The sequence below is a fragment of the Protopterus annectens genome, chromosome 11.part0 (genome assembly GCF_019279795.1).
Source record: "Protopterus annectens isolate FY-2018-M chromosome 11.part0, PAN1.0, whole genome shotgun sequence".
Taxonomy (NCBI): domain Eukaryota; kingdom Metazoa; phylum Chordata; order Ceratodontiformes; family Protopteridae; genus Protopterus; species Protopterus annectens.
This window is the reverse complement of record NC_056745.1, coordinates 648,028,785-648,048,984: the sequence shown is the minus strand read 5'-3', so window position 1 is coordinate 648,048,984 and position 20,200 is coordinate 648,028,785. Positions and strand designations below refer to the sequence as shown.

Sequence of the window (20,200 nt, the reverse complement as noted above, 5' to 3'; positions counted from 1 at the left end):
TATAATACTAAAGTAGCTGAAAAAGCACTGCAAACACGAGCCATAAATCTTCACAGAAAAGGAAGTTTACATCACATTCAATCATCCATTACAATAGTTCAAAAAATACATGTGAGAAAACCAGATATAGTAAGTTCATCAAAAGAAGACAAAAGTAGCAATGATCACTGAAACTGCTACACCCAGTAAGTACAGTGTCTTACATACAAAGAGACAAAGTCACAATATCAGGATTTGCAGGCAGAAATGAGGTCAGTATGGAAGAAGAATACAGAGACAGTTCCAGTAGTAGTAGTAGAAAAAGAACATACAATAAGAGTTGTCCTGAATAGGAAAGGGTTAAAGCATTGATGATGTATGATGTCATGTGACATAATTAATGTGATTATTTAAATGAATTGCTTTTTTTGTTACAACCAGGTCTGATGAAGTTCCTTGTGAATGAAAGCACTTATCGGTTGTTTTCTAAGGGATAAAAGCTTTGAGTACCATTTTCAAGCTGTTTTTTTACATTTTTTAATATACAATAATACTTAGATATGTTACCGACTGCGGGGGTGGTGCTGCGGTAGCATTGTCGCCTCACAGTTAGACGTTGCCCGTTCGATTCTCAGAGCGTCTTCTGTGTGGCGACATGCGTGAATGGGCATTCCTTTGTTGAAGGTTGTGCGTTAGGCCTGGCAAGCCAGCACGTAAAAACTCTACTGCCAATCATTAGCGGACCGGAGTTCCGCTGTGGCGACCCCTAACCGGGAAAAGCCAAAAGACACAAACAAACTTAGATATGTTACCAATACATGTAACACCATACAAACTGCAGAAGGAATTATTACTGGGCACATTACGGGTGCTGAGAAGAGTACTTTTGGCAAACATCAAAGATTGAAACAATACTAATTTCATGAACTTAAATCATACTTTGACTTAGAAATGGGGTCCATCCGCATCATCATATTAGAAATCCAAAAGACTTGGAAAAATTAAAAGAGTGATATAAATGAATAGTGAGGTATGAGATTACTAAACGAAATAGTGGTGATTCATCCAGGAGAAATACAAGAACAGATGCGTGATTTCCATAAGAATTCCTCCACCCCCCCCCAAACACTTTTAGTGAATTATCACTTGTGACATATGCAAATTTACATTCATGTAAAAGTAATCAAAGTATATTAACATAACAAAAAATAATAATTCCTTCAGTGTGGTTTTAAAAGTTAGTGGTTTGCATTAGGTCTGATGGGTAGGGTTAAGAGGCTCTAAATAGGGGATTTTCTTGGTTTATTGATGGTGAAGAGTTGTTTCCTATCTGATAGGAGAGATCTAATCGGGTGTGAAGAATGATGCTGAAGGCATGGCATTCTAATGGTTTAAAAGTAATATTGTGTGTGGTAAGTAGTTGTAGGCATGTTAAGTGATGGAGAAGTTCAAGCCACTGTAAATATCTTGAGCACTGTGCAACAGTGAGTATAATGAGATGCATTAGTTGCAAATTTTTTTATATCAAGCTTCTTACTTTCAGAGAGAACTGTAGATTGGGGAGTACTGGAGTTCCATAAAGGAGTGAAAGTGTGGGATATGTAATATCCAGGGCAATTTTTCTTGGGTTTATTAAGGAAGTGGCTAGTTTTTGAGGTTTTTATGTTATTTTGAACATGAAGGTCAAATCTGAGTTTATTGTCTATTACAATGTCTAGTAGTTTTGTATGGGTATACTACTACCACAGTATTATGTACTGAAAATAGTTAAAACTTTGTTTTATCTTGTGTTTGAGTTATTGAGGTGAATAAGAGAAACTTTTTTTTTGGGGGGGTGGCCAGAAGTTGGGCATTAGTCAGCCAGGTTTCTATTGCACTAAAGGCTTTTTGTTTTACTAGTTGAAGATGCGGTAAGTTATTAGAGAAACATACAAGGGTAAAGTAATCTACATAATGAATAAGGAAAGCACGACGGGCAGATGCATGGAAATTGCTTGTGAAGATGTTAAATTGTAGGGAACCAAGTATGGAGCCATGGGGAACACTTGCGGTGTTGGCTACCAAGGGAGAGAGGGAGCCTGGCCCTTTCAAAGACTGATAGTCTGACAGGTAACTGTCACACTAGTTAATGGTGGGAGGTGATAATCCAATGTTGGTCAGTTGTTGCAGGAGTTTTGAGTGACAGACCATATCAAATGCCTTAGAAAAATATAGGAGTAAAGGGGAAACAAATTTGGCTGAGACTGTAGCTTTATTTACAATGTCCATGAAGGACAGTAAGACAGTGGTTGTGCTGTGGACTAGTCAGAAGCCATACTTAGCTGAGGTTAACAGTTGATTACAGTAGAGGTAGTGAAGAAGTTGTTTGTGAACATATTTTTCAAGCATTTTAGAGAGGGGGAAAGTATTACTATGGGTCTAAAGTTTAATAATTTGGCTGAATTGTCACCTTTATGAAGGTGGTTGACATTTTTTTTCACAAAGAAAGGAAATGCAACTTTACCTATAGGTCTCCACAGCAATTTTAGGTATTCTGGTGGGAGTTTATCAACAGGTAGAACATGGTTTCAGTTTAAGGAGTAGTTTTTTTAAGTTATTATGGGGACTGGTGTTACAGTGAGTCGTGAGGGGGGTTAGTTGTTATCAGCTTACACAGTAGTTGAGGGAAATGTATTAGGATTGTTAGTGTGGGTGGGATGATTGAAGGTTGTTGAAGGGGAAGTGGTAGTAGGAAGAATACAGTATGATGATCTTAGAGATGATGGCTGTGGTCAGGAAGGCAATACTTTCAATAAAGTGGGTTTTGAAAAGTGCAGCAGTTTGAATGGGGGGGCAGCTATTGGTACAGGGTTTGGGGTTTTTTTTATCCTAAACTGAGTAAGGAGTTAATTGAGCACCAACATTTTTGGAGCTGTGTTTATAGTTGATTTGTAGGTGCGAGTAGTATTGCATTTTTATTGTCTTTTGCTTGGTTTTTGACCTGGTTACGAGGTTGCCTAAAGATATGCAGGTGTTTTGAAGAATTGTTTATGCCATTCCTTCCAGGCTTTGTATCTGTTTATCAAGCCATGGGGAATATCTGGATTTAACTATTTTCTTACCTATAGGAGCAAGTCTATATAAGGTTTTTAGAAATGTGTATTAAAACTATCAACAGCCTCATCTAATGGATCTGTTTTTAGTGAAGAACAGTCTATGCTTTTTAGAGCATCAGTGAATACCTGTTAACTGAAATTTGGAAGGTTGTGTATGATTTTGAATTCATGTTTTTTGACATGATTAGTGATATGACTACGGGCAGATGCTAGAAGGGGGTCATTGAGAGACTCGGGAAGTGCTCCTGCTAAAACAAATTTACTTGCATTGGAGACCATTATCCAGTCAAGCATGGTAACCATACCATTGTTTATATTATTACAATAAACATGGGGGTTTTATTAGTTGTGTGAAACCAAAAAGATTTATTCTAGAGGAGGGATTGTCTAAGGTCAAGTGCTACCAGTCAATGTTAACTTCATAAAAAAAGTTTCATTACAGACGGTGGAGGATGTCCAAGGGAGTATGTCTTCCACTATAGGTGTATTGTTACCAGGAGAAATGTAGTGTACAATAATGCATAAGCTTTTTGTTTTGTTTACATTTAGGAAAGCAGCAAGTATTTCAGCATTATGAGAATATAGAATTTTGGTTATAGTATGGTTATTCCACTTTTTTTTTTTTTTTTTTTTTTTTTTGAGGTCAGACAGCTCTGAGGATTATTATAGCTGGAAAGAAGAATTTCTGTATCCTTTATGCCATGTTTAAGGCATGTTTCAGTAATGGCTATGATAGCTAGAATACAGTGATATATCCAGGCACGAGCTTGGCAGTTTTTATACTTACTATGATATGGTTGAGTGTTTTGGGAGGACATGAGGAAGTAGGAGAAGGATAAAAGTAAGGTAAGGTGGGGTTTGGTGGCAGAGAGTTAGTGTCTTGGTTATAAGATGGTATAGCCGGGCCTGGGTTTGGCTAGATGTCACCACAGTGAGAGATTTTTGAGGTACTAAATTCTGATACAAGGTCCTGTTTCATTTTTACTAAAGGGTATTTTGTACTCTAGGCTGCCTGTGGGGTAACAATGAATTGTTTTGTACCTAAAGTAGAGGCAAGGGGTGCTGATGTATAAAGCAGGAAAAGATTTCAAAATAGCTATTGCTAAAGTTTTGACAAGACGTAGGACAGGTTACTGTGGAGATGTTACTAGGTTTTACTTGAAGGTGGTTAAGTAGTAGTTGAGGCTGGAGAGAGAGAGAGAGAATGAATGCAAATAAGGTATGTAATAGCATGCCTAGTCTGATGAGGTCTAAACTGGAAGGATAGGGTTTAGGTATGAGCAAAGGAGAATGTTAAATTTATTAATTTAGGAGAGAGATGTAAGGGATTAAGAAAAGGTGCCAGGTATAAAGATCAATAAGCGACAGAGTTGTGTTGACTGTGATGAGGTGAAAAGTTCAAAAAGACTGGGTATATGAATCTGGATGGAAATGGCAGTGTATAAACTGAATGACACAGAGCAGTATGAAAGGGAGGTCTAGAGGGATTTAAGAATTGGAGTGTTATTCAGTTGGGGAGGGATAGGGGAGGGTGTGTATGTAATAGGTTTATTATCTGGTGGATGTGACAGATGATTACTAATGGTGGGTGGACCTGAGGAAATATAGTATAAGAAGGGGTTGATTGGGAACTGGGGTTAGGTAGGGGGAACAGAGTGAGCCCCAAGCGTAGCAAGGTCAAACAGAGCAGGCCTCATACAAGGGTGGGATTAAACCTTGAAGAAATGGTGCTAAAGAAACAATTAGGCAAGTTGCAGAGCCTGTTACCAGTAAGTATCGCATGCTTTAAAAATGGTGGGAATTTCAAAAAATAAATCATCCTGATGACTGACCAATATAAACAAACTGTACAACAGAAAGAAGAAATTCCTTAAACTGCCTCAGAGCCAGAACACCACAGCATCAAGATAATATTGAAAACTTTGCTAAATACCAAAAGTAACTCTAAAGACCAGCAAAACATAATACAAATTATGACTAGCAACAGAAGCAAAGGATAATTACAAGTCCTTCTTCAACTATGTCAGAAAACTAAGAAATAACTCTGAATTCTTCTCTGAGCTCCTCCATAATGTAGTCTCTGAATAAAACCTAAAAGACATAGCAAACATAACGGTTACCAAGTTTGCACAAATTGTTCCCCTGCAACTATCATTCCCAGTCAAATGTTACTGGAGTCTCTATCCTGTTACTGATAAGGAAGACATTCTTAAAGTGGTCTCAAAGACAAAGACCACTTTGTCTATTTGTACAGATAACATTATCAGGTTGCCTAATAAAGTGTTAGACATGCACTTGATCTCCTCCTCCTTGAACCTGTTAACCTAAGCCTTGCTACAGTTTATGTCTCTGAATGCATCCTTGCCATAAGGGTGGACCCATTACAGACCCAATGAATTGTAGACCCACCAGTCTTGCAAGTCGTTTCTAAAAAGCCATGGAGTGCATCACCACCAACCTCATAAATCATAACATCAAAAACCTGGTTAAGTTAGACCTGCTGCAATCTTGTCAACTTCTTTGAGAAGGCCACTCAGGCAGACAATAATTGTTACACCATCCATGCAGCCTACCTTGAACTGGCCATAGCAAATTATACACAATCAAATGATGGAATTGCTTATAAGTTAATGGCTTAAAACATCAGTCTTTCCCAGGTAAGATGGATAGCAAGCTGGTTTAAGACAGAATCAACATTGTCCTCAGACAGAAAGAAGGTGACTATTGTCCCCCAGGGATCTGTGCTGGGCTCCCTTCTGTTTGCCATCTATTTTCCAGATCTCTTGTTAACAAAGTTTGGTAATGACTGCAAGTTGGGTTTTGTTGTTAAATCCCCTTTGGACAAACACCCTCCAAAATGAACTACCTAAAGTCAAATCCTAGTGCATAGAAAAAGGGCTTAACCTAAATGCTAATAAATGCAACATCTTCCCTTTTGGAAAACAGAAACTCACTGGATCCTGCTGCACTGAAAACATACCGTTCCCATACAAATCAGTCATCTGGGCACATGGTCACCTCTACGTTGCCATACATGGTGACAGCAGTTACAAATTCCTTCTACATTTCACAACTAACTGCCCATGGCATCCTTTTTAAAACTGAGGAAGTCACTGTCCCTCTATATTCAACATTGGCCTAGTCCAACATATTATTAAATATAATCCATCCTTCAACATGTATCTGGCGAAGCATATTAAAAAACAAAACTCAAAAAACACATAGGTTTCTAACAAAAATAATTGCTTGTCTCAAAGCCTTTAGCTACCAGAAGAGACTGTAGTCTTTATCCTTGAACTCAGTGTCATTCAGGCTCCTGAGGGGAGACCTGTGTCCTATGCTGTTACAGACCCAGTTATTCTCAGTCTCCTTTTCCTATCAAGTTAATTTTGTTGCCAACACTAGAACCAGATAAACTTTGCCAATACAGCAGTCATCCAAAAGCCATATTTAATTAAGCCCATAAATCAAACAAAGGTAATGTCAAAATGGTTGTACCTCTGGCTATGTGTATGAAGTGCCAAGTATTTTATGTTTGAAAAACTGTAAGGAGACTTAAAGACTGTACTGGTGAACATGTAAATGATGTGAAACACAAAAAGGTCAACAATGCTTTGTACAGACACTCCAAGGGTTGTAACAACTTTAAGAGACTCCTGTTCTTTGTGATTGATAAAGTTGAACAGAATGAAAAAATATGTTGACAGTTTATTAGACAGTAGAGAAATGTAATGGCAGTTGATATTTAATGCAATGGAAAAGTCTGAGATCAATGACCACTGTTCACTTAGTGGGATTTTAAAACTCCGGGCAATATTAATTTAATTGCGCAATTAATTTTACTTATATTTACAAAGCAGTGTTTTTTAAAAGAACACAATTTTTACATGTAGGCTGATTAAATTATAATTTCATTTAATGCATCCTATGTCCTGACAGAGTGCTCTTCAAACTATCTGGAGATATACAGAGCTAAGTATATTTTTCTGGCACTTCAGAGTTGTGCACTGTTAATTGTCGCTTGACTAATTTTATATCATTGCTAGCTGACTTCAGAGTTGTGCACTGTTATTTTTGCTTCACTGTATAGTTTTTCAGATCTCTGCTGAAGGTGTTGGTTTTCCTATACCCACGCTCCCTATTCTTGTCTTGTTTAAATTTGGAGGCTTTTGCAGTTGCCCGCCCCCCACAGTAGATTTGATCTGGGACACTCCCCCCAATCCCATCTCTTTACCTCATTCTACCTAACAGACTCCTCCTGCACTTGTTTTTAGTCATTTTTAATTTAATTGCATTTTTTAAACTGTTTGGTCTAACATTGCTACATACTCAAGTGTGCTAGCTTGCACTGCATTCAAATTGTTTTTACTGCTGTTTTAGCTACTTTTCTGTATATATTAAAACAAAAATGTAAGCCTGTTTCCTACCTTTCCTGTAACTAGTGTAGTCCAGATTCAGATTTGCTGTATCCAGGACCGTATGTAAACTTCTGAGCCCCCCCAAGCTTTCTGTGTTGGAGGGAAGCCTTCTAGCTTATCAGTGGAAGTGGCAAGCACTAGGCAATTTTTCCATCTCTCTCAACTTTCTGATTTAAAAGCCAGCATTTGCACTCGTTTCCCCCCTTTCCTGTAACTAGTTTATTCCAGATACAGATTCTTCATTTTAGCACTTGAATTTGCTTATTCGTGATGAGCACTTGTTCAGAACTTGTAAGCACTAAATAACCTACTAATTACTATAGCACTCAACCTTCCTCATTACCTAGAGGAAAACAGTTTTGGTACTTACTTTCCTCACTTGCTTAGAGAAAAACAGCTCTTGTACTCACTTTCCTCACTTATCTAGAGGAAAACAGTTTTTTATTCAGGCATGTCCAAGGGTCATCTCCCAGTGTTCTCTCCTGTCTATCTGATGAATCTGGGCATCTTGCGGCAATGTAGCAATTGCTTCAAGTACCACAGACAAACCTCTCCTCCTACCACCCAGCACTACAACCTGTGAGAGATGCACTTATCTAGCCAAACTGGAGGTAAAGCTCTCTCCAACCAAGACTGAACTTGACAGTCAAGAGGAGAACGTAAACACTTGCACCACACCACACTCATCACATAGTCTCACTAAATCTACACCACCAAAATCCACACACAGAAACACAAAAACATTTGCGGAGGCTCTCAATAATAATCTGCTCAACCAACAGAGACCTCCAAAGCAGAAATGCAAGCAACCTCCACCCCCCAACACAACCCAAATGGCACATTGCCTGCAGACTCAGTCTGTCACTCAACCACAGCCAATAAGGCACAACAACATTCCCAACACACTAGTCATAAGTGACTCTATAGTCAGGCACACTGATGTCCCACTCACCAGGCTAAATAAGGAGAAGGTTACTGTCAGCTGCCTGTTGGGTGCCAGGATCTGCCACATAACCCACACACTCAGGTCACTCCACAAGTACAAATACAAGACTGTCATTGTCCATGTTGGTGTGAACGACCTGAGATGTACCTCCCTGGACTACATGAAAACAGACATGGAAGAGCTCCCTGATCTTGTAGCCCAGGCAGGTATGACCCTAGCCCTGAGTAGCATTATGCCACCACCCAGAATGATGCTGCTGTACAAGAACAAAATGACTGACTTCAACAATTGGCTAAGCGCCTGGTGTCATTCTAAAGGGATCCAGTATCTGCCTGCCTGGGATGACATGGTTGACAGACCACAATGCTTTGCCAGAGATGGCCTGTACCCATCACCCCTGTGTTTCTGGATACCGGCTAAGGTTCTTGCCGCCTCTATAATGCCTTTTTTAGGCAAGGTTCAAATGACAAATTCACCACCGTAACAGGAACAGGCAAGCAAAAACTGATGGTGATACTACTCAATGCTAGAAGTCTAAATCTCAAAATGCACTCACTCGAGGCACTCCTTAAAATGGAGAACATCGATATCTGTGCAGTGACTGAGACCTGGTTTAAGGCTCCAGAGGGCACCCCTGCACTACCAGGCTATAACTCATAGCACACTTTTCGGCCATGTAACCTGGACCGGAACACCAAAGACGGAGGTGTGTCCATATTCATTAAGGATATCCACACCTCCAGGCCAGTTACTCAGCATAATGCAGCCAAGGTTATCCAAGTGCAACTAACTCTGGGCAAAACTGCAATCCAAATTGTAGATTGCTACTGATCCCCCACCATGCCCCGGGATTCCCACTCCTCTTTTCCTGATGTACTGGAAAATATTTGGGTTCAACCAAACACCCTAATTATGGGCAATTTCAACTACCCCACCATTAACTGGGAAAACTACTCCTATACCAACTCCTTCGCTCAACGCTTTCTGGAATTCATAAACTCCACTGCCCGAGATCAACTTATCCACACCTCAACCAGGGGCAACAATATCCTAGATCTAGTCATTACCAACATGAGTGACCGGTGTTCCACACCTGAAATCAACGCCTCATTGGTCCGATCCGACCATAAGCTAATTACCCTAGATATCCACATCCTGCCCCCCACCCCCCATTAAGGAAACCATGGTAAAAAATTCTCCAAAGCCAACTTCATGCTTTTTAAGACAGAAGTGGTGAACTTCATGACACTCATGCAGATGGGCAATACAGTTACGACTACTGAATCCTACACAATTGCACTTTACAAGCACTTACACAAGTGCATGGATCATGCTATCCCAAAGAGAACCAAGACGCTATCCTCCAAAAAAAGGAAGCCAATCTGATGGTCCCCTGCCATAAACAAACTGTACAACAGAAGGAAGAAACTGTTGCAAAAGAGAGTAAAATCCCATGAGTGGAGGATCTCCCTGGTCAGTCTCAGTAAGAAGCTGCAATCCCTGACAAAATTCTCCAAAGCTAGTTACGAAAATAAAATTGCCACTGATTCTAAAGACAACCACAAAGCATTCTATAGCTATGTCAAGAATCTCAATGGCAACACTCAGATCTGCTCTGAGTTACAGCATAATGGCACTAAATATACAGACCCAACTGATATTTCCAACATCCTGGCAGATAGGTTCAGTGCTAACTTTACCCCCCTCTCACCCCTAACCATCTCTATACCGGAAGAATGCAAAGTTCCTGTAATCACGGCTGCACAGATAAAAACCACACTCGCCAAAGCCAAGAACGCAGCATCCATGGGACCAGACAACATCCCAGGCTGCGTTCTACATTAACTACAGAATGAACTGGCACCCCACCTAAGTACCATGTTCAATCATAGCCTCACCTCAGGCTTTGTGTCTGCTGAATGGCGCACAGCGATGGTTATCCCACTCCACAAGGGGGGAGCCACCACGGACCCCGGGAACTACCTCCCCATTAGCCTGATGAGCCTGGTCTGCAAGGCCATGGAACGTATCATCATGGAACTTATAAACAAAGACATTGGTAATCTCTAAACTCTGGACCCCACCCAGTTCGGGTTTGTAAAAGGCAGAATCATGTCCCCCAAACCTGATAGACGTCTTTGAAGCAGTCACCAAAGCTGTAGACGAGGGTAAGGTGGTTCACACAGCCTATCTAGATCTTGCCAAGGCTTTCAACACCATCCCCCACTCTGGAATTATAGATAAACTCACTAAACCAGGTATAAATCCCTATGTCACAAGATGGGTTGCCAACTGGCTCACTGACAGAACCCACACTGTGAAAGTAGCAGACTCCAAATCCGCCTTCACACCAGTGACGAGTGGAGTACCACAGGGTTCAGTCCTGGGTCCTCTCCTGTTTGCTATCTACTTCTCTGAAGTACAGGCTAACACAGAAGGTCTTTGGCTAACGAAGTTAGCAGATGACTGCAAACTAAGAGCCATAATCAAAACTAATAACGATGTGGACATCCTACAAAAGGGCCTCACTGAGACAGATGCCTGGTGTCAAAGCCATGGCCTCAAGCTCAAAGCCAAAAAGTGCATTTTCATCCCCTTTGGTAAAAACTCTGTACCCATGAACTACAACATAGGCAGTAGTATACTTAACACCGAAAGTGTGATAAGAGACCTTGGGACACAGGTAGACAATAGTCTCTCCTTTGATAATCACATCTCCACAGTAGTCAGGAAATCCTTCTACGTGGCACACCTCATCACAAAAGGTTTCTCATCCAGAAAAAAAGAGGTCATTGTTCCCCTCTACTCATCACTCATTAGGACCCATTATAGAGTACAACTCTCCTTTTGGTATGTACCTCACAAGACATCTACAAAAACTGGAAAGGTCGCAGAAATACCTCACAAACAGGATTACCGGCCTCAAACAGATGCCCTATGCAGAGCATCTAAAAAAAACTCCAGCTTTACTCCGTCGCATATCGCCTACTCAGAGGTGATCAATGCCTAACATACAAAGCTATGTCAAACCCAGAGCTGTTGGATATGCTCCATTTAAAGAAATCCCAATCCATCTAAGCTACACGCTCTATGGACCTAAATTTTGTCACCACAATAAACAGAATATTCAGGAGGAATAGATCCCTGTCCCAGAGACTTCCCATACTCTGGAATAAACTACCTATCTGCATCAAACAAAGCTCCTCATTAACACTCTTCAAGAAAAATCTTGATGATTGGATGGGAAATAGGAAATTCATCCCGGCTCTGCTCGACAGTGGCACAGGAAAATAATTTTCTTGGGTGGCAAAAGCCAGGGTACCTTTTTGGCTGGGCTTGTACAGGCCCCAGGGCTGATAGCCTAGTACCTACCTATGAACCTATGTATATGACATTTTAATTGATTGGGATGATTTTTTGACACTACACCTTTATTTGACTTATGGGCTTAACTGTGACTTTTGTATGGCTGTTACTTAATTGGTGTTTTATTTAAATGTTGCATGATTATTTTGCAATTCAGTTTGATGATGCACTAAGGTTTAGAAGGGCCGGAAGGGCCAAGTCTTTTGCTTATTAAAACTTTTCCTCCCCTTCTTATTTGTTCAGATTTTGATTTTTAATTTTAGTTTTTTTTCTATTTGGCATTCTGTTCGGGTTATGATGGTTAAAAGTCAAAATCCTCTGGCATGTCAAGCAATGTGATCTCCTCTCATACTTTAAACATTGCCTGTACAACTGGATGGGTGCCCTTAAATTTTCACCAAGACTCACATGTATCAGTCTTGTTTACAAAGCTTGCAGACCCTAACGGATGGTACTGAATGCAAGACATGCATGGCATCTGGTTGGACTTGCCTTGTACATCCTATGGTCTGATGGGGTGAATAAATTAAAAGACCTGTAGTGACCAGTAAAAATGGTAACAAAGTTCACCTTTACAAAACATATCAATTTAACATTCAGAACATTAATTTAGAAAGTTTAGTAAAACTGGAAGAAATCTTGCCTTTGAAATGCAGTTTATACACCAGCATGCATACACATGCACAGACTTAAGCATGCATATGGTCTTCAAAATTATACAAAAGGCAAATAAAAGGAGTTTGTCTTTGGTTATTACCTATTGCATCCTCAAGCAGACCTGGCTGAGTCTGTAAACATTCATACTTTTCATGACAAGATGATATTTCACAAAGGCAGTCAAGGAGGCGCACCACAACAAGGGCTTCCTAAAACAAAAGGGAAACAAAACAATTCCAAGACATCAATGAGTACTTTACAAAAGTTGGCTTAAAATACAAACTGGGCAACACATTCTGAAAGATGCATAAAAAGCATCATTATGACTTTGTACTATCATATCTCTGCACCAGATGGGAGATGAGTTAAGGAAAGGGAATTGATCTGTACAAAACATGAAACATGATCTCCCACAGCACTGCTTAACACAGAAATTAAAGGCTTTGCAATCATCAAACAAATCTGTAACTGCAGTTACAGAAATATGGTTTCACTGTACTGACAAGCACTCCCTCAAGTACTTGAGTTTAGAACCTGACATTCATTCAGTCCCAATGGAAATTATGGAGGAGTCCATTTATCCATAATCCCAGCATCTTGCACCAAATCCAGTGTGATCATATGCTTATGAAGTACAGGTCCCTTTACATGTCTGCTGTCACTCATGATATACACCTAAATTATTTGGAAAAAGATATAAAACCCCAACAACTTGTTTTCAGGTGACTTCAGCTACCCATCCACCAACCAGCAAACCAATACAACCCAAATGAGACACGCACAGCATTGCTCAGCTTTTGTAAATGCGCCTCACTATACCACAATGTCAACCTCTTCACTACAGGCACAATTTTTGACACTGATCTTATTAACCCTACTCACACCTGCACTCCAAGTGTTATCCCCCTCCTCCTTGATAAAATCAGACCACCAGACTGTTAATTTCTCCCTTAGGAGAAGCGTGTCCCTAGAACCCTAAATAACTTCTTAATGCTTCTACAAGTGTAAATCAATTACTAGCAAAAATACCTAACAGGTTAATTTACTTTCCTGATGTCACTGCAGAACTCAAAGGGCTACTACTAACCAAGTTTGATGATGACAGATAAAAAGATGCTTTCATATATTGCCAAAAGAATATGCGCATAATCCAGAAAGAGAATAATCAGGGTAACAGCTGGTATACTGACCACAGGCTCAAGTTTAATGTAATGCTGTTTCACTTGGGAAGCAAGACTTCCATAACTTATAATTTATACCATACCAAAAGACCAAATCCCCTTGAAAATCGTCACACATCTGGTTAGGTTCATCAGCAATGAACTGTCTTTTGACATCACGTTTCAATCATAGCTATGAAATAATTAAACATAAATTTGAATGGGCATTGCCAACAGAAAAAAGGAAGTCATAATTCTTCTCTGTATTCCGCATTAGATCTGTCACTGAATACAGTGCCACCTTTGGCAAGCAAAAACATCTTGCCCTGTTAGAAAAGCCCTAAAGATTCCTACCTAAGAACATTTCTGAACTGAACTCCCTAAGCTATTCAAAAGATTAAAAGCCTTCTTACAATATTTCATCCAGCACAGGCTCTTTCATGGTAATATGTGCCTAGCCTTTCCTGCACTGCTTGATCTTCTTCACCTGCAAATGACTAGTGGCATTACGAATACCCATCTGGACAAAAACAGTACCTGCTGGCATGAGAGTTTTCTAATCCAATAAATCTATTTATGAAATGAGCTTCCCCTAGATGTCAAACACAGCAAAGCATGGGCATTCACAAATTCATCTGTGGAATATGAATTATGTCCCTCCTTGACTGGTGGCTGCTAATACTTTTAGGAATATTGGTTTACACTGGCTAGGCTTCTCAATTATCTGGACACATACATAGTATGTACTTACAAGCCTATAGAAGGACTAAACAAAATGTGAGGTACATAATCACATCAAAAGAAATTCATGACTGCAATGAAGATTAAATTTGGAGGAAAATGCAAACTAATCCAAGTAGTGACTAAGACTGTTGACAGCAGAATAAAAGGATTTGAGCTTAAAGGTTGTGAGGCTCAACTGCAATCCTGCTGTAAGGCATGCCTGTGGCATACTTACTGTAGGCACAAAGGAATAGACAGCTCTGTGCCCACAGATGGGAAAAATGCAGAAAAGAGAAACAATGTCCACAGTTACCCAAGACCATAAGGACAACATGTAGCCAGGCAGTCTGCTAGGCACCCATAGTAGGATACCCAGTGGCATGTCAGTGGCAGAGAAAATGCAATCTCAAATGAGCAATACCTTTATTAGTGTGTCAAGGGAATTGATAGGATTTGTTTGAAGTACAGTACATTCTTATGTGGCCTACAGCTTGCAGAAGCGTGCAACAGCAAGGAAAACTCCTGCGCATGACTGCAGTCAGACTTATGCTATAGTATGCATCTTAAAAGACACAGCTAAACAAAATGTTTATCTATGGGGACTAAAATAAAGCTGTTTAAGTAAAGGTACCCTAGCAGTATAGGCTTGAATGATCACTGCTGTAGATCCTCAGCTATGGCTTTCAAGGATACAACAGCAGGCCAGCTTCTAAAGCTTCAGGTCAGCTTCCACACGAACAAACTGTCAGTCAGCTCTAGCTGAGCTGTCTGTAAAGATGAGTGTGGGGGCCAAAGTCCTTTAGAGATTTTGTGCTGACAGAGAGGAGGAGGAGGAGGATGAGTGCTGAAAGGACAATTCCAACACAAAAAAAGAAATGCTCACACCTTAGCATAAACACCATGCCAAAAACAAAGGGGAAGGAGGGAGGGAGCAGTGACTGCAGCAGTCATTCAAACATCTACTGTTACATTACGTTTACTTACAGAACTGTATGACATTCATCATATTGATCACTGCAGGAGTATCTTTGGGTATATGGGTAAATAACAGATTACTCTAACTTACTACGTTTGGGAGGTGGAAGGCAATGGGTCCAGTTCCCCCTAGTGATTGGTCATAGCAAAGACTGATTTAGACACAGAAAAAGAATCAAAATAATGCCTTGCAAATGTATCTATATGGCACTAAGTTGCTGTTTCTAGAGTACCAACTAGAATCCAGCCCTTTCCAGAAAGGAATAAATGAAGCAAAGGCCCTGGTAGTCTGGGCCTTGAGGTTGCCTGGAATAGTTTGTTTTGGCGAGTATAACAACAGGTAATAGCCTGAGATAACGTTTTTGAAACTGTCTGTTTTGACCCGGATTGTCCCTTCTTAAAGATTTACAAGAGAAGAACTGATCCTGAAGATCTTAAAAAATGTGTTCTCTCAGGATAGTACCCGAGTTGTCTATGATATCCAAGGTATGAATTATCCCTTCTCTCTATTTACATGTTCAGGAAATAAAACAGGAATATGGATAGTTTCACTTAAAATAAACTTGGATACTACTTTAGGCATAAAAGGAGAATTAGTTCTCAAAGAACCCTGTCTCTCTCTCTCTCTCTCTGCCTGGAAACAACAAAGATCTGGACAAAGGCCCATGGAAAGTAGGTAGAGCTGGCCAAATGTTGGGATGCTGACTAACATAAAATTTGCATACATAATCATGTAACCACACCCACTCAAATGGAATTGTGGAATGCCAACATGAACAGTGATGTCACTACATAATAATAAATAGCAGACAGACATTTGAATTTCAGACTTCATAACCCTCAGAAAATACATAATAATGCAAAACTTGTTATTCTAGCAACTATCTGAGTTTACAGTATGTATTATTTTTTTATGAAATACACAACAACCAATCACAGACCCGGGACCTACTTTAAAAATGTTTAAAGTGGAAACATTTCTTTACAGTACTCGGAGATCAACTTAAAGTAGAAAAATGTTGAATTACAGCAGTTACACCCCCTGACTGAATCCCTCAATTTTTTGCAAAGAAATTGCTGTCATAATCAATAAACCAACAGATATTAAGCCAGGCTTTCCAACATATCCTGAATTACTTAACAGTGTTTGCACAAATCACACTTCCCCTAACATTATGCATTTTTTTCAATGACTACAAAATAGGGAAGAAAGACTGTATTAGCAGCAGTCCCATCCTTTTAACCACACCATGAACTAGGCAGAATAAAGTGCTCCAGTTTATAATCCCTCCTCGGACACTTAGCCTAAACAAACACATCAACTCCATGTAATGTCATATCCATACTAGCACCAGTCAGTTGAAAAAGTCTTCATTGAAACATCTTGCTATTCGCCAACACGATGCAACTTCCTAGGACGAAAAATGTTACATATAATAAAAGGTCAAGTCATGCAACTAAATATAGACTGGTAAACCCCTGACTTCTACATACATAAAGTCTTTGAAAATCAGAGACAGAACAGCCAAAATCAAACAAATGCCTAATTAGCGGAACACTGCATATCAGTATCGTTATGGTTCCAAATCCTCCCATTACAACTAGGTATGGATACCTCTCAAGACAACTTTATAGTAACAAAAGCAGTGGTACAAGACTAAAATTTATTTATTTATTTTACATTTATTGACCGGGAATGCCTGACTGAGCCAAAGCTCTTTTTCAGCAGAGGCCCGGGGAGAAAATGCTCCAGTATATACAGATTACATTTAGTCATTATACAGATATTATATAAGTAGAAAATGGCGAACAGCTAGATGACTGCAGGAGCATTATTTGGAAGTATACAGACTACATTTAGTCATTATACAAATATATAAGTAGAAAAATGGCAAACAGCTAGATTTCAGTCACAACATTTTTAATGGTAGTAGTAAATATAAAAAAGCAACGTAGGAGTAAAGTTTTTTTTTTTTTTTTTTTTTTTTTAGCAGACAGACATTTGAATTTCAGACTTCATATCCCTGAGAAAATACATAATAATGCAACACTTGTTATTCTAGCAACTACCTGAGTTTACAGTATGTATTATTTTTTTATAAAATACACAACAACCAACCACAGACCCGGGACTCATATTTAAGCAGAAAAATGGAGCACTGCACTACTTTGAAAAGCCCTGTCTGACTATCTTTAAATATCTCAGAAGTTGCTCCCTCCTTCTCCGGAATGTGATCCTTCATGCAGGACAAGGTGCCAGTCATGGAGGTAGTCCAGAACATACCTGAAGAGGAAGCCATCTCGATCAATGAAAAAGCAGCCACAGTTATCTTGGGGCAAGTCCTTGAGAGGATAGTCCTGGAAAACAGTCCATGCAAAGTGCTGTCCTGTTCAAATGCGTAACTGTAAATGAAAAGAAAGTGATGCAAGGCAAGCAGCTGAGTGACAGCCATCACAGAAGAAAATAACTTAGTACTACTAGCAACCGCAATGTCACGTCAACACTCACAATGGTTTGAGTTTGAAACTCTCAGCCCCATCACCAAGTCCGACAAGCAGTTAGGCACTGCCTTATGTTATGAATGTGATGTCATCATGCACGCCCCTTGCGGGATACTCTGACAATGTGTGGTGACATCAGCCATAAGTTTAAAGTTGTAAAAAGAAAAGAAAAAAAAAAAAAAGGAAGGAAGAGAAAAAAAATTGGGAATTAAAAGGGCCACTCGAGAATATGTGGCACCCCATTATTTCACCCTCAAAATCAGTAAATAACGAGGAATTTGGTATGGTTGAGAAGTATGACCCTGTCTCTATGAAAAATGAGATAGGGTTGACTCACCATAAAACCCTGCAACTCAGATACTCGTCTTGCAGAGGACAAAGCAATCCGTAAAACAGTTTTCCATGTTAAGAATTTCAAGTCAGCCTGAAGAGACGGTTCAAATGGAACAAGTGTTACACAGCACAAAATTACAATCACATGGAGGAGATAAAGGTTTTCTTGAAGGTCTCTTATACAAAACCCCTTTCAAAAACATTTTGACATGAGATTGCATTGCAGAGGATCTATGAGCAAACATGTTGAAATGACCAATAATTAAACAGAGAACAATTAACACTGAATGGGTGCTGGTTATGTTGTTGTTGTTGGCACAAACTAGAAAACGTCTTCCTTTCTACTAGCAGGCTTTCTTGCCTCCATTAGTACCTGCTATACGTCCCTCAGTAAACAGGTGCCTAAAAGGAATTAAGACCCTATCATCCAGGCAGTCACTTGAAGATGATTGGCATTAGGGTGTATCAAACACCCTTATTCTTCTGTGATTAGATCTGGTCTGTAAGGAAGCTTGTGGCAATTGCCCCTAGACATTTCCCAAACAAGGGAGAATAAGACGTTATGTACCTAACATAACGTTCCATGTTAGTTGTCTTCATCTGGCCTTCTTTCTTGCTGATTGGGATCGGAGCCGAGACTCGGCCATCTTCAATATCTCAAGAGCCGTTTATTGGCTCGAGGCTACCCCTTATCCCATAATGCCTAGCGATAGCTAACCAGATCTCGTTTGAAATAGCTAAACCAGACATAAGAGAAAAAACAGTTATCAAAAAACTGGTTGTTCCCAGCATTCTAATATCTACAATAGTTTAGGAAGACCTGGCCAGAAGAATAACAATAAAAGAATACTCAGCCAGTGAAAAAAGGAACTCCTCTCAATCCACTAGGACGGAGGGAGGGATGCAAGAAAGAAGGCGAGATGAAGACAACTAACATTGGAAAGTTATGGTAGGTACATAACTTCTTAATGTTAAGTTGTCTATCTCGCCTTCATTCTTGCTGTTTGGGACAGCGTCCCTAACACCCTGGGTGGCTCAGTGGAACAGACTCTTCAGAACAGTGGAACCAAAGTCAGCTCTGCTCCGGGAGACCATATCCACCTTGTAATGAGAGATAAAGGTATGAGGGTTTGCCCATGTGGCAGCTGCACAGATGGAATCCATGGGCAACCTAGACTTAAAGGCTACGGAGGTGGCTAACACCCTAGTAGAATGACCTTTCGGTTTAATTGGTAACTCTTTGCTCCTTAACTGATAAATAAAAGTAATAGTGTGGGATAACAATCTGGATAAGGTCAACTTGGAAACTGAGAGACTTTTTTGTTTAAGGCATAAGAAAGGAATAATTGGTCTGACTTTCTTATTTCTTTAGTTCTGTGCAGGTAAAAACGCAATTGTCTATGAGCGTCCAGTTGGTAAAGTTTGTACTCTGCCTTGTTGCTATGATTTGGGAAGAACACAGGGAGATCTATAGATTGCTTTTCTGAGCAGACTTTAGGAAGAAACAAAGGATTAGTCCTCAGAGCAACTCTGTCCTTGTGAAACACCAGGTAGGGAGGACGAACACATAGCGCCTGGAGTTCTGAGACACGCCTAGCTGAAGTGATAGCTACCAGAAAGAGTGTCTTCCAAGATAGAAACTTGATGGAGCAGGAAGCTGCTGGTTCAAAAGGGGGCAGAATTAAAGAAGTTAGGACTAAATTAAGGTCCCAAGGGGGAGGAGGATCTCTCACTGGAGGTCTAAGAAGAGATGTTCCTCAAAAAAGCTTTACAGAGCTTATGAGACATAATGTTAGAATTTGACCAACCAATATGAAAATTAGAAATGGCCGCTAATTGTACCCTAATCGTAGCGAAAGTGGCCCCGGAGTGAAACAGCTGTTCCAGGAAATCCAGAATTTCATGGAGTGGGGCTGAGAAGGGATCCACATTCCTAGACTCCGCCCAACAAGAAAAACATTTCCATTTGCTAGCATAAGTTTTTCTCATTGTAGACTTGTGAGAGGAGACGATAATCTCACATACTGCTGGGGAAATGCTGGGAAG

General features: G+C 40.0%; 1 protein-coding gene across 1 annotated transcript in view; it reads right to left on the bottom strand.

Annotated features, from left to right (window-relative positions):
- The window catches only part of ATXN10 (ataxin 10), a 1,253,568-nt gene that overhangs the window by 208,066 nt on the left and 1,025,302 nt on the right, over positions 1–20,200 (bottom strand). Inside the window, exon 6 of the mRNA XM_044087236.1 lies at positions 12,562–12,670. Within this exon, the coding sequence (XP_043943171.1) occupies positions 12,562–12,670 (109 nt within the window). The remainder of the gene's footprint in view (positions 1–12,561; positions 12,671–20,200) is intronic.